Genomic DNA, 12,574 nt, shown 5'->3' with positions numbered 1-12,574 from the left:
ATAAACCTTACAATCTTTATCGCATTGATGTATCTAGTAAGTAGGTACCTAAGAACTTACAAGATTTTATATTTAAGGATCTACTAGATTCATTCGTAATAAAATCATATTAAATCTCCAAATTCAATGTAATTTTATGTTCTTTACATTTAAACTCAAACATATAGCAATCACAGAATCTAAACGGAAATCATCCCAACTTCAAGATGGCGGCGGCGGCGAGCGCGACGGTGGCGCCGGCGGCGGCGGCGGGCGCGGAGTTGCATAGGTCCGCCGCGCACGCGCACACCTCGTGCCGGCTGCCGAAGCCGGAGCGGTGGTAGCACGAGCTCTGCGGGGTGGGGGGGGGGGATGAGGTGAGTCAGGGCATAAAGTTACTTATTGAACTAGGACAGGGTCTAAGATTAATGGTCTAGGTTTTTTTTGGGTCGCTGACACAAATACTATAAAGCTAGGATAGGGTTTGTGACCGCGGCAAAAGGATTTGCCAGTCAGGTTCGTTGTCGCTAACTGCCCTGGATTCGCTGGATTTATAATATAAGGCACCTACTTTTATTTTTATTTTATTTTATTTATTTACGAATCCAACAGCGTAACTTAAATAACATAATTTTTAATATATGCACACAGTAAGGCCAATGATAGGATTCACAGGTAATGTAAAATAATAAACATTATCACGGTCGGGTACCTGCACACTTACTACTTAATCTAATTTTATATTATATGCTACATAAGTAATTGAGTGACATTAGTGTGTTTTTGCCAAAGGCTGCGCTCAGATAAAATTAGTTAATAGACAATAATTGAAGAGAAAATTATATAGAGTATCTAAATTATGATATGCAAAGGTAATCTACAAAAGGTGTCATAGTTAGTACTCATAAGAAAGGATGGTGTTATGCAACACTGTGGGAGGAAATCGTAGAACTGCAACATACTTGGAGAAATGCTTATCCATATATTGTACAAAAATATAAACTTTGTAAGTAATATTAATAATATACTTAGTAATAGGTATATATTTTATAAAAATAGTTAATATATAATAATAATAAAATAGTTAAAGGTAGGATATATCGGCTCTGATAAATCATTCACTCTTGAACAGCATCATCTACAAGCATTTGGATTATATGGGATTTGAAAGTAGCTTTTGAACAGTTGAAAATATCTATTTTAGAAAATAATTTATTGTATGTTCTCGTTAGCCTTGTAAGCACGGAGTTGGCTGCGTAGTTGGTGGAACAAAATGGGACTTGGAACAGAGGTGTGTGGCGAGTACGACGGCGCGGGGTGCAGTACCCGATGCGACCAAGCAGTTCGGGGCAGTCCACTACGTTACGTACAATGTCGTACAGCAGACTCATGTCTAGAACTGTACGACGTTGGTCAAGTGTTAGGAGCCCGTTTTCACGACATCCGTCGCTATAGGATTTCACGGACTTCTTGAAACGGTAATTTAAGTGATTGACAAAAATTCGTTGGATGCGCTCAAGTCTATTTTTGTAGATGACGTACTGGGGTGACCAAACGGGACACGCATACTCGAGTAAGCTTCGCACATACGCATAGTATACTATCTTAATAGTGTGAGGATTATTAAAGGGTTGGCATGTGCGCAGTACGAAGCCCAGATTTTTATAAGCTTTTACAGTAATAGCATCGACATGTTGATCAAATAGTAATTTATTATCAAGCAAAACACCTAGGTCCCTCACTACATTGACCCTATTTATTGGTATGTTATTGAAATTGTAAGGGTATTGGATAGGATTCCGTTTTCGAGTAAAACTTATGCATTCGCACTTAGTAACGTTGACAGTTATGTTATTATTTTTGTAGTATGTACACAATCTGTCAAGATCAGACTGAATCAAGGCGCAATCTTGTTTGTTGGAGACACGAAAGAAAACCTTTTTGTCATCGGCGTATAGAAGATGGTTAGAAAATTTCAGACAATCCGCGATGTCGTATATATATGCACAATAGAAAAGGGGGCCTAAGTGAGAACCCTGTGGGACTCCGGTTGGTATCGTTATATAGTCAGAACGGTAGCCACCTAAAACTACCGCTTGAGAACGCTTAGTTAGGTATGACTTGATCCATCGCAGCAGATCCCCGTGAATTCCTAGTTTTTCAAGCTTCGTAAGCAGGATGGTGTGGTCCACACGATCGAAGGCCTTTTCAAAATCTGTGTAGACCACATCAACCTGCCCTCCGCCGTCCATACTAGTAAGGGTGTAGTCCAGGAAAGATGACAAGTTAGTAGAAGTTGAGCGTGAACGGAGGAAACCATGCTGTTTATCTGATAGGCTTTTACTTATTACTGGATAAAGAGCATTATAGACAATTTTCTCAAATAATTTGCCTAACGTATTGAGTATTGAAATACCTCTGTAATGTTCGACCTTGATTTTAGTACCCTTTTTGTGCACTGGAACTATGAGTGCTACTTTCCATATAGCAGGAAATTTACCCTCTGCCAGCGACCGGTTGAAAAGTGAAGTGATAGGTTTTGAAATTGAGTCTGCGCATTGTTTCCAGAAGAATGGAGGAATGCCGTCACTGCCGGCTCCTTTCAGGTCATTTAGATTCTTGAGAGCCACTACTACAGTATTACTGGAGAGTTGCAAACCGGATAGGCAGTCAGGACTCAAACTCAGATCCTGTGATGTAACACTACTGGAAGGTACGCCGAAGACACTTTGGAAAAAGTTATTAAATGCGTCGCAAATTTCTTTGCCGTCAGTGTATCTATTATTCCCATAAGTTACAGACTTGGGGCAACTGGATCTTCCCCTGAGTGACTTTACGTAAGACCAAAAGGCAGCAGGTTTGATTTTAATGATATTTTCCATGTTGGATGTGTAAGCTTTGAATAACTGATCGTGGACACGTGACTGTCTTGCGCGTAGTAAGCTGAACTCGTCATAATCTCGTGGATTACCATATCGTTTCCATTTTTTATGGGCCTTTCGTTTTTCATTAATTATTTTTAAAAGTGCCGGGCTATACCATACGGGAAATTTATTTTTAACTGTATTTTTTTTGACTGGTATATGGTGTTGTATGCAATGGTTCACGTGTGCATAAAACTTGCCAACAGCCTCATCCAAGTCACAAGACAGTAACTCCGACCAATTGATTTTATTTAAGTAATCGTTGATTGAACTGTAATTACCTTTCCAGTAATTAGGAGTAACTTTAGTAGCTTCCTTTAAATATTCCAGGGATATGTCTTGTATCTGGGAGGTGAAAGGAGGGTGTGCTCGGTCTTCCTTAATGAGCGGGGAGTCACAAATATCAATCAGCTGAGGAAAGTTAGAAAAAGTTAAATCCAACGTGTTACCAGCGTAATTGGTTAAGGTGTTATATTGGGAGAGGCCTAAGAAGCTCATTTCGTCAGTCAGCTGTATTGCAGCATTTTGTATTTCAACGGGGCCACGCTTAACACACAATGGTCCGTCTTCATACCAGCGCAAGCATGGTAGGTTGAAGTCACCAAGTAACAAAAAGTTGTCATTTGTATGATAATTTACTAAGGAGTTGGTAAATTGTATAAGGTTCTGTATATTATTAGGTAATGTGCGTGTTTCAGGTGGCATATAAACCACGCCTATGTGTAAGTTTTGTGAGGAGCTAAGTGTTCGAGCCGGTACGGTCACCCACAGCATCTCCATGTCGGGCGAGACGGGCAACGGGCGCGCGGAGGGGGGGCAGGGTGCGCAGGGCGCGGCGCCGAGCTCACGCCGGGCTAGGATCATGACGCCGCCACCGGTCGACTTGCCACTGTTCACCAGGTCGCGATCGGCTCGGAACACGTCATACCTATCATCGGTCAATTCACTGTCCAGAATACCACTGTGGAGCCAGGTCTCAGTAATCACTATTAGATCATAGCTGTTACTGATTATATTATGACGAAATTGTAGGCATTTAGATCGCAAGCTACGTACGTTTTGATAAAATAATGTTAAATTATTGTGAGTCATTTCTTATAAGATACTACGCACACACACGAATCTGAGTAGATATAGCTAGGTACATAAGTATAGCGTATAGCAGATAGCAATAAAGTAACAGCTTGCAAACTATTATCAGTGTCATAATAAAATGGAAGAGCAATAGGCAGTAGGTATGTATTACACAAGTTACTGTTCAAGTTCACGAATAAAAAAAGACACCGTTCAAAGTAACTAGGTAGGCACTGGGTTATTCTACAATATTTATACCTTCGAACAAAGCAAATCGGTCTGCAATTATTATTAATACGATACCAGTGACATTCTTTTATAATGATAAGTGTTTTAAATCTGGACTTAGGTATAAAAAAGCAAAAAGATATAAGGAACACAGTTAATACGTTACTTGAGGAGGCTCTATTCATGCACCCTGAGGTACAAAATAATTCCATTAAAGTTATGAAGATAGGAAGGCATGGAGGATGTGGTTAGGTTCAATAATCTAGCTAACAACAAAACAAAGTTTCGGAGCGCTGCACTGCTGTGCTATCTACGATTCTATCTTTCGCTCGTTCGTTTCTATCAATGTAGAGTAGCCCTCCTGTACCTTGCAACTCTATCTATCCTTCGTCTCTACCAAGCTAGCTACCCTCCAGTACCTTATACTTGGAGTCGTCCCAGCCGCAGGTGCGCACGACGCGCGCCCCCGGCCGCTGCCCCTCCACCTCCACGTCCACATGCTGCGTGATCTTGCGGCACAGAGTGTGGACTATGTCTGCAATATACATGTGGAAATGCATCACTGAAGAGAAAAGAAAGATTTAATTTCACTTAAAAAGATCCTGCCCGCTGAACCGACGGCCTTAGGCGGGTAGCCGGCATTGGCTGGATGAGGAAGGCCGAGGGCCGAGTGTTGTGGCGCTCCTTGGGAGAGGCCTATGTCCAGCGGTGGATGATTATTGCCTGATGATGATTTAATTCAAAGATTTGTGTCGCTTTTTCTTATCTTTTCGCTCAGTTCGCTCAGTGCTGCAACAGATGCAAGCAATGTTAGAGTAGGAGCGAAACCATATGGGAGGCTTTGGAAGTGAGCGTGCGTCTGTGACAGAATCTTCTATGGAAACACGTAGCTCTCTCCTCAGCACGCAGCAAAATTAGCAGGAGGAATATTACAACAGACAACACATCGTCTCCAGCCATCTTCACACACACAATGGACATCTTATCCGTACGCCAGATTTTTTAAGGGCAAGTTCTGCCTCAACTCTGACATTACCATATTTCAATAACATTATGATCATAACCGTTACGTAAAAATAACCCTTGAACCATGTTTTCTTTCATCTTCAGTAAAAATTGAGTATCTTATATTTCATTTATAAATATGTTATACCTCCCCTATCTCGCTCAGAGCAATTTCTCTTCAGATTATCCGGAAGTATTTTCTCAGCACAATAAGAGTTGGTTGCACTGTTGCACTCGTAGCACATTATTGCCAAGCCTGAAATGAAAGCATTATTCAACACATAGTACCACATTAATCGATGAATAAGGAAGACAATAGACATCTACCATTCCATATCCATCTTGCATTGCATTGACCAATCAGAAAGCTCGATTAAAATTAAACCTCGGCAACGAATCATAACACATATGATACGTCATCATCAACTAATTACTAATGGATACTTCCAAACCTTCCAATCAGCCTCACTACCTCACTCCATAACACTCCGTCCACAACCATCCTCATCAAACTACACATCATATCATTAGTCCTGTGAAAACTGCCGTGTGGTCTTGATCAGACCTAGACTTAATTAGATCAGTTAGTTACACCACTAAAATTCAGAGGACATCATCTACCCCAATTCATATGATAGGTATTCAAACAACTGACTCACCCTGTGCTACGAAGCCAAGCATCGTGAGCCAAACCAGCCAGCAGGACGCCATCTCTCCTCACTCCACACTGGTGACTACACTCACTGCCCCAAACCCACTCCCTATTCTCCCAACTCACATTATGCAATCAGAAAATTCAAGTGCTCTCCAGTTTAAACACTGTTGGCCAGGCCACCCCTGTCCCGATTGATCTGTTGACCTTTAACTTCACAAATGTAGATAAACTATATTTTAGTATGTATCCAGCTGATTTCAATACGGATCACAAGGATACAGGCACAGATTTGACACTATTAGTGAACAATAAACTAGATGATTAGTATAGATACCGTGGGACCGGTATTCAAAGGATCTCGCTCGTTTAGTTAGAAAGGAAGACGACAATTGGACCGGCGTGGGCGACGGCAATCATCACAATTGGTAAAGGTATCTAGGTTCCCTACATCATGAGATCATGCGATACAAATCAGGTCTGTTTGAACTCTGGAGTGGCCTTTCGTCCTTGCCATTGCGGGTGAAACAGTTTCCAACATTATGATTCAAACTTAGTTTTGGAGGTTATTTATGTCTGGGTATTAGAAGTAAAAGGCACGAGAAAGAAAAAATATTTAATATAAATACAGTCGCACATAACAAACTCAATAACAAGCCGTACACATGGTACATACATGTAGGTACAGTTAACAAAATAGATAAGATTCCACCCCCACTGCTTACACTTTTATACTAAACTCTACTGACGAATGTTGAGGAACCCTCATTTCATAGATCTTTCAATATTGTTGCCCTAGGGCTGTATAGTTATCTATTATGTTGATTGCACATAATGTACAGTGACTATGACATACTAACAAAAACGTTCTAACACGATTAACATCTATTTACAATCGGCAGTGACTCTGTACACTAAATAATTTAACATGTACACACTAATCCATTTGATTTGCGATAAACTCTCAATTATGCAACACTTACGAGTATTAAATAAGTATTAAGCTATGATCGAAAGACTGACGGTCTTATTATAAGTATTATTTGTATTGTCAGTCGATTTTATTAACAATTTCAGCAAGCACAACAATTTACGTTTTTTAAATTCCTACGTTGTCTTGTGATTTTACCTTGTGCATTATTATAATCGCATTTAACATTTTTCAGGTCTTAAATAATAGGTGGTCTAGTCTACTTTGTTCTAGAGTTTGTGCTCAATTACTCACATACTTTAGATTTCCACATTTTCAATAAATTAGAAACCTAATTTAGGTACACACTCACATCTATACATCGTTATCCTAATCTACCTCACAGTAGTTTTGTTTTTCTCTAATTACGTCGGTTTCTGTAATTTCTACCTGTACTCTCTGATAAATTATCTATTCTTGTTTTATATTTTTTTAAATTAGAACAAAAATGTGTCAACTTACATCAGCCATTTACACATTTAAATTAATAAGGTATTCTCTAACACATCTTTATATTCAATCTCGTTGCGTACTTAAACTTAGCAAGCTGCAACGCTAAGCCTAAACCTGGTGATTACACTACCAATATGAGCACGACCAAAAGCTTACCAAACCTTACTACAAACGCCTTACACCACACAACTAAAAACACCAGCCAAGATTTCCAAGTAGCATTACAGAACCCGCCCACCCCGCCACCAATCTACCAGATCCTCAGCAGTGCCGCGGAGACCAGCATGAGCAAGGTGGCTCCCACGGGCAGGGTCGCCGAGTTGCAGCCGTCCTCGAGACAAGAGCAGACTTCCTGGCGACCCCCGTACCCGGCGCGCTGGTAGCAGCGACCCTGGAAGCGAGAGGTATATGGGGTTAGACTGGTAATAGGAGAAAGAATCCTGAGAAGAATAGTGGTCAGGCTGGTGGCAGAAAGAATCCTGAAGAGGAAAGAGGCAAAGAAGTCCGACTGGTGATATGAGAAAGAATGCTGGAGAGAAACCGGGTAAGATTCTTTCAGACAAAGGTGGCCTGGACTAGCTTTTAGCTATAAGGGTTTGCTGTTATTATACAACTTATCTCTCGACTTGTAAATTGAATAACATATTGTGGTCATAGAAGGTTTTTACAGGAAATTGGAGTGGGAAGGGATGGAACAATAGCTTAAGATGGTTAGTGTATAACATTCACGTCTTACTGGTAATGATTTTTGTAATTTTTGTTTCAAGACTTTAAGGAATGACCAAGGATAATAATGTGCGTCAAATTTCAACAGAACTTGGAATGGACTTCAGATAGCATTGCGTAGAAATTACCGCATTATTATCAAGGTACATAACTGCTTATTTCTTCGACCTTTAATAGTTCTATACAGTTTTCACGAATATGCTCGTAAAGTTCCATTTTATTACTCATACATAGTTCACTACCGTAGGTACGCCTATAGAAACCAAGCTAAAGAGTTTAGGATACCATTATAATGAGACTGTGCTCTAAATTTATCCCCCCTCTGTTCGCTAGTTTGCCTGGAAGGTGAGCACTGAGCACTGATTTAATATCCTGTTTGCTACCGATCAGGATGTTCAATCAGCCGCATGGTCTAGTGATCTTCAGGTCTATTGTGTTGACCTATTTATTGATCGAGAGCAATGCGATCAATGGTCGACTAAGCTAGACTCGTGTAGCGATTGTCATGTATAGGTATTATTAATGCTGTGATCAAGACCTACCTACTTAGCGTCAATTTATACTGAAGCAGTTGAAGCATACCATAAATTTACAAAAAAGGGATACCCGAACAGGTTTCTTTTCTTGCCACCAACATTTTAGGGTGGTGATTGTCTCTATGTTAAACTATAATGTTACTTTTATCAATTTTTTCCTCGACCATGGCTTCCTTAGTAGTCAGAAGTGTTATAAAATCTCATCAAAATTTATCTAGACTCTTCACCCATGAATCAAACATCTACCCATCCTTACAAACTTCTACGTTCCACACTACAGTACAATTCTCCACCAACCTTATAGCTGCTCTCGTCCCAGCCGCAGCCCCTGATGATCCTGCTGTCGGGCGGCATCCCGTTCATCTCGAACTCCACCACCTGCTTGATCTTCCTGCACATGGTCTCCTTGGGCCCGCACGGGAGCCGCAGCGAGTCGGGCAGCTTCTGCAGCAGGCAGCGGGAGTCGTTGTGGCTGTTGCATTGGTAGCAGTTGATGGCCAGCCCTGCGGGTGGAAGTGTTGTGAGATTTAGGCCTACAATATCATCTATCCTAAAGAACGCCACTGAAGGGCTAGCACGGGGCGCCTTGAAGACATGTCAAAAGTTCTCCGCCGCGCTCTCTCTTGTGGCTGCGCGATGTGAGTGAGCGTGATGCAAAACGCTTGTCTCGTCTTAAATTGTGCCCCGTGCTAGCCCTTCTGGATGCGACCTACAGCCTTTCGCATCACCATATATAGCCGGAGGGCGTCTACATTAAGCTTACGATTTGGGCGTTGCAATTATGTAAAAAAATTATTCTGGGAAGTTGTCCCCATGAATCTTTCAGTCTTTTGTCTTGCCTGTGCCACGCACAGAAGGAAGTTATTTACACCGGCCGGGATTCGAAACCGTAAATAATTCGTCGATAGTAGGTTGAATCTTATAAGCTTATTAATTATAAAATAACTATCATCATATCGAGTTACTATGCCGCAATGTTGTGCAGATCCGTTATGTTCGGAAAGAAAAGGAGGACATATGTTACCAAGTGATAAAACTGTTCTAAAACAGTGGCTTGTGAAATAATTATTATCCGACAATCTCGTGTTTGTGAAAATCATTATAACCAATTTCAGAAAGAACATAATGTAAATAAGCATTAGGCATTTAATAAATACAATAAAAATAAAATAATTACACACTGATTTACTTTAATTTATCCTTTCCGTTTAAACACACTGACAGACTAAAATATAACACATTAGTAATCCACACAATGAATGCTGGTTGAGTTGTTAGTTGAAACTAAATAATGGTAGTATAGTATACTAAGTATTCTATTATTTGTGGGGGTGTCAGTACCTGCACCTGGCTCACTCGAATGAAGCCTTTGTGCATATCGCCTTAAGGTCTAAACTCCACTCCTAAACTACCACACTAAGGACCATTTCCTACCACGCTGGTCCTCTGCAGGTTGGTGGGTTCGAAAATCTAGATATGCAGGTTTTATCACGATGTTTTCATTCACTGTACATAAATTCCAAAGTAGTTACTCATTGGTGACAATATCTAGATCTGGAGTTTAATTTTTAGTGTTCACACTCCTATACAAAGTTTCTGAAGGCCACTCAACAGTATACACTATCATTTTGTTGTATGATGCTGTCCTCTACGTTTCCAACCAAGTTACTGTTACGGTCATAGTCTTGGTGTCTGTAAAAAGAAAAAAAACATAGCTGTTACCAAAGCAAACAAGCATACATTTCGTAAAAAATAAGTTTGTAAACAGTAAACAAACTAACCTCTGAATTAGCTGCTCTTTGAGACCGCTTATTTATGCGCCTCTTTTCCTTAATTCAGCTTTCAAAGCGTGCACATTCATCGACAAATAATCCATATTTGCGATAATTTCACGAAAAGAGATCACTTTTCAACAGGGAAATGAACGAAAATATAATTTATCACGAAGCCCGCCAAACAAATTATATGAAAAGTAAAAGGTCACTTGACCTCAGTCAACACCAGCGCCCCTAGCGGCAAATTCACACGCGTTAGCTCCCATTAGATAAATAATATTTAATTACTCGTAAGCCTCGATCAAAGAGGTTCCTAGCTGGCTAGGCCTGCTACGGCGCGGCGTAGCCTCGTAGCGTCGTCGTAGCGAAAAACTCGTAGGTCGTATAGAGTCGTTATGAAATATTCAGCATTGATTAACGAATATTACTTTCGTTTTGTATTAAGTAATAATACTATTATAAGGTGCATAATAACATTCGGTTAAACGTGAAAGGTACCCGAATATTTATAGTCGAATTGATTTACTTACCTATGCACCTTTCTACAAAATCTACAAATTTAATTCAATAAATTGATGTATGGGTTCATTTTATAAACTATACATCATTATGAAGTATAGATTTACTTTAGAACTTTTAGAAATTCACCAATTTATTACGCAGTTTACATTTCTTTCGTGAACTGTTTATGTAATCTGAATAAAATATATATCAAGGCTATCCTAAAAAGTGTTACAGTATTTTCAAATGGAAACAGCAGGTTTTAGCAATAACATTTACTGCTTAGTTTCTCTAGAATTTTACCCGACTACGGAAATAAAACCCATTTTCACATGTTTACGTTAATAATGGTATGTTCTTACATAAAATAAACCTTTACAACCAAAGCCTTCATACACCTAGGTGGAAAATACAATTAAGTAAGTACTGTGTCTACGTACATCTGTAACTACAATATCCGGAAAACAACTAAACTAACCGGAAAAATCCACCCGCACGCCCAACACCCACGCATCGCGTTACTAAACGAAAAAACCAACCTTCATGGAAGAAACTGCACAGCACCGCCAAAAAGCACAGATATCCCAGCGGCAGCGCCATCGTCCGTTCAGAAATTAGGCAGAACAAACTGGATTCCTCTGCCGCGCCCGCTCGCGTTCACCACACGACTGAATTCAGAACAGCAAACAGCACACCACTATGCATACAGGAGTATAACTCACAAATACACACCTCATATCTTACCAATGATCCAGCCATTTATTCAATTGGACATATTCAGGTAGCTGATAGATTGATGAGTGAAGTAAATTGGATGTTAGGGCGGGATGTTTTTAGATCGGTGTGGTAAGGGTTGGATGCTGGTTGAACTGACACGCATCGCTGTCACGCCACTGTAGCCTTGTTGGTAAGTAGTGAAATTGTTTGCGAAGCTTGGGAGTCGGGTTCGAATTCCGCCCAGGGCTAACACTCGTGTGATGATCAGTTGCGTTTGCCTTTGTGTCTGGTTGTTTTTTCTAAATCTTTTATGTGGATAGGTGGACTCTACAAATATAGGTCCCCAAGTAACGAAGGAAGTACTTACTTACAGAAATACACTAACGGCCAATGAAAAAGTTCCACTCATCAAATTGCAACACCAAACAAACCCAATTTTTTCGGAGATTTAATTTAAAATTTTAACAAAATATTCTCGTTTTTAGTTGAGGTAATATTCTTACCCCCTTATTCATAGAAAAGTTACAATACGTTTTAACTACTAAACTGTTTTGTCCCTCTCTGTCAAAGAACAAATTGTTCTTTGTCGGAGAGGGACAAAACAGTTAATTAGTTAAAACGTTCTGTAACTTTTCTATGAATAAGGGGGTTATGCTCTGATAAATGGGTTCCCTACGCAATTTCGAAACCCTATTTCTAGAAAGTCGTTTCCAAAATGACGGTTTACCGATAGATTAATAAAGCGAACGTTTATTTATCCAACACCCATTCACTCGATGGTTCGTTTTACCGAAAATTATTTTATCGAAGTAACATTTTATATTTGGTCGTTGTATCGAAAATACTAATAACTATTTCACGGGTTATTTTCTATCAATCATTAACTTATAAGTATTTTCAGTATTAAGTAGATTATTACGATAATAATAAGTAGGTTTTTGGATGTATTTGTAGGTATATAAGCAAAAAACTATTCTTAATTTATAACACTTTTTATTAATATAGGTAAACTTATAGTAGATTATAGCATAATA

At 39.7% G+C, this 12,574-nt stretch overlaps 2 protein-coding genes across 3 annotated transcripts; both read right to left on the bottom strand.

Moving 5' to 3' along the window:
• Positions 1-122: 122 nt before the first annotated feature.
• On the bottom strand, positions 123-6,266 carry LOC105382543. Of its 2 annotated transcripts, none has more exons than XM_048625914.1 (4): positions 5,663-5,733; positions 5,359-5,466; positions 4,625-4,740; positions 123-331 (listed from the first exon to the last, which is right to left on the bottom strand). In XM_048625914.1, exons 2-4 carry the CDS (start codon positions 5,453-5,455, stop codon positions 191-193), a joined length of 354 nt encoding a protein of 117 aa, XP_048481871.1. In that variant the 5' UTR covers positions 5,456-5,466; positions 5,663-5,733; the 3' UTR covers positions 123-190. The 2 variants fall into 2 exon arrangements, with proteins under 2 accessions (XP_048481871.1, XP_037973092.2); XM_038117164.2 differs by lacking the exon at positions 5,663-5,733 and adding an exon at positions 5,870-6,266 and having other exon boundaries at positions 126-331.
• A 199-nt stretch (positions 6,267-6,465) lies between these two features.
• LOC105382512 lies at positions 6,466-11,520 on the bottom strand. The gene is made up of 3 exons (XM_011552407.3): positions 11,363-11,520; positions 8,845-9,050; positions 6,466-7,676 (listed from the first exon to the last, which is right to left on the bottom strand). The coding sequence occupies exons 1-3, from the start codon at positions 11,421-11,423 to the stop codon at positions 7,536-7,538; spliced, it is 408 nt and encodes a 135-aa protein (XP_011550709.3). The 5' UTR covers positions 11,424-11,520; the 3' UTR covers positions 6,466-7,535.
• Between the last annotated feature and the right edge of the window lie 1,054 nt (positions 11,521-12,574).

The sequence above is a fragment of the Plutella xylostella genome, chromosome 3, assembly GCF_932276165.1.
Source record: "Plutella xylostella chromosome 3, ilPluXylo3.1, whole genome shotgun sequence".
Classification (NCBI taxonomy): Eukaryota; Metazoa; Arthropoda; class Insecta; order Lepidoptera; family Plutellidae; genus Plutella; species Plutella xylostella.
Note: the sequence above shows the minus strand (reverse complement) of the source record. Positions and strands in the feature narration are given on the sequence as shown.

Coding starts and splice junctions, on each gene's coding strand:
- LOC105382543 (XM_038117164.2), bottom strand. CDS start 5,921: ATGGCGTCCTGCTGGCTGGTTTGGCTCACGATGCTTGGCTTCGTAGCA. Junction 4,741..5,358: donor CTCTGAGCGAGATAGGGGAG/GTATAACATATT, acceptor TGTATATTGCAG/ACATAGTCCACACTCTGTGC. Junction 332..4,624: donor GGGACGACTCCAAGTATAAG/GTACTGGAGGGT, acceptor CCCACCCCGCAG/AGCTCGTGCTACCACCGCTC.
- LOC105382512 (XM_011552407.3), bottom strand. CDS start 11,423: ATGGCGCTGCCGCTGGGATATCTGTGCTTTTTGGCGGTGCTGTGCAGT. Junction 9,051..11,362: donor GTGCAGTTTCTTCCATGAAG/GTTGGTTTTTTC, acceptor TTCCACCCGCAG/GGCTGGCCATCAACTGCTAC. Junction 7,677..8,844: donor GGGACGAGAGCAGCTATAAG/GTTGGTGGAGAA, acceptor TCTCGCTTCCAG/GGTCGCTGCTACCAGCGCGC.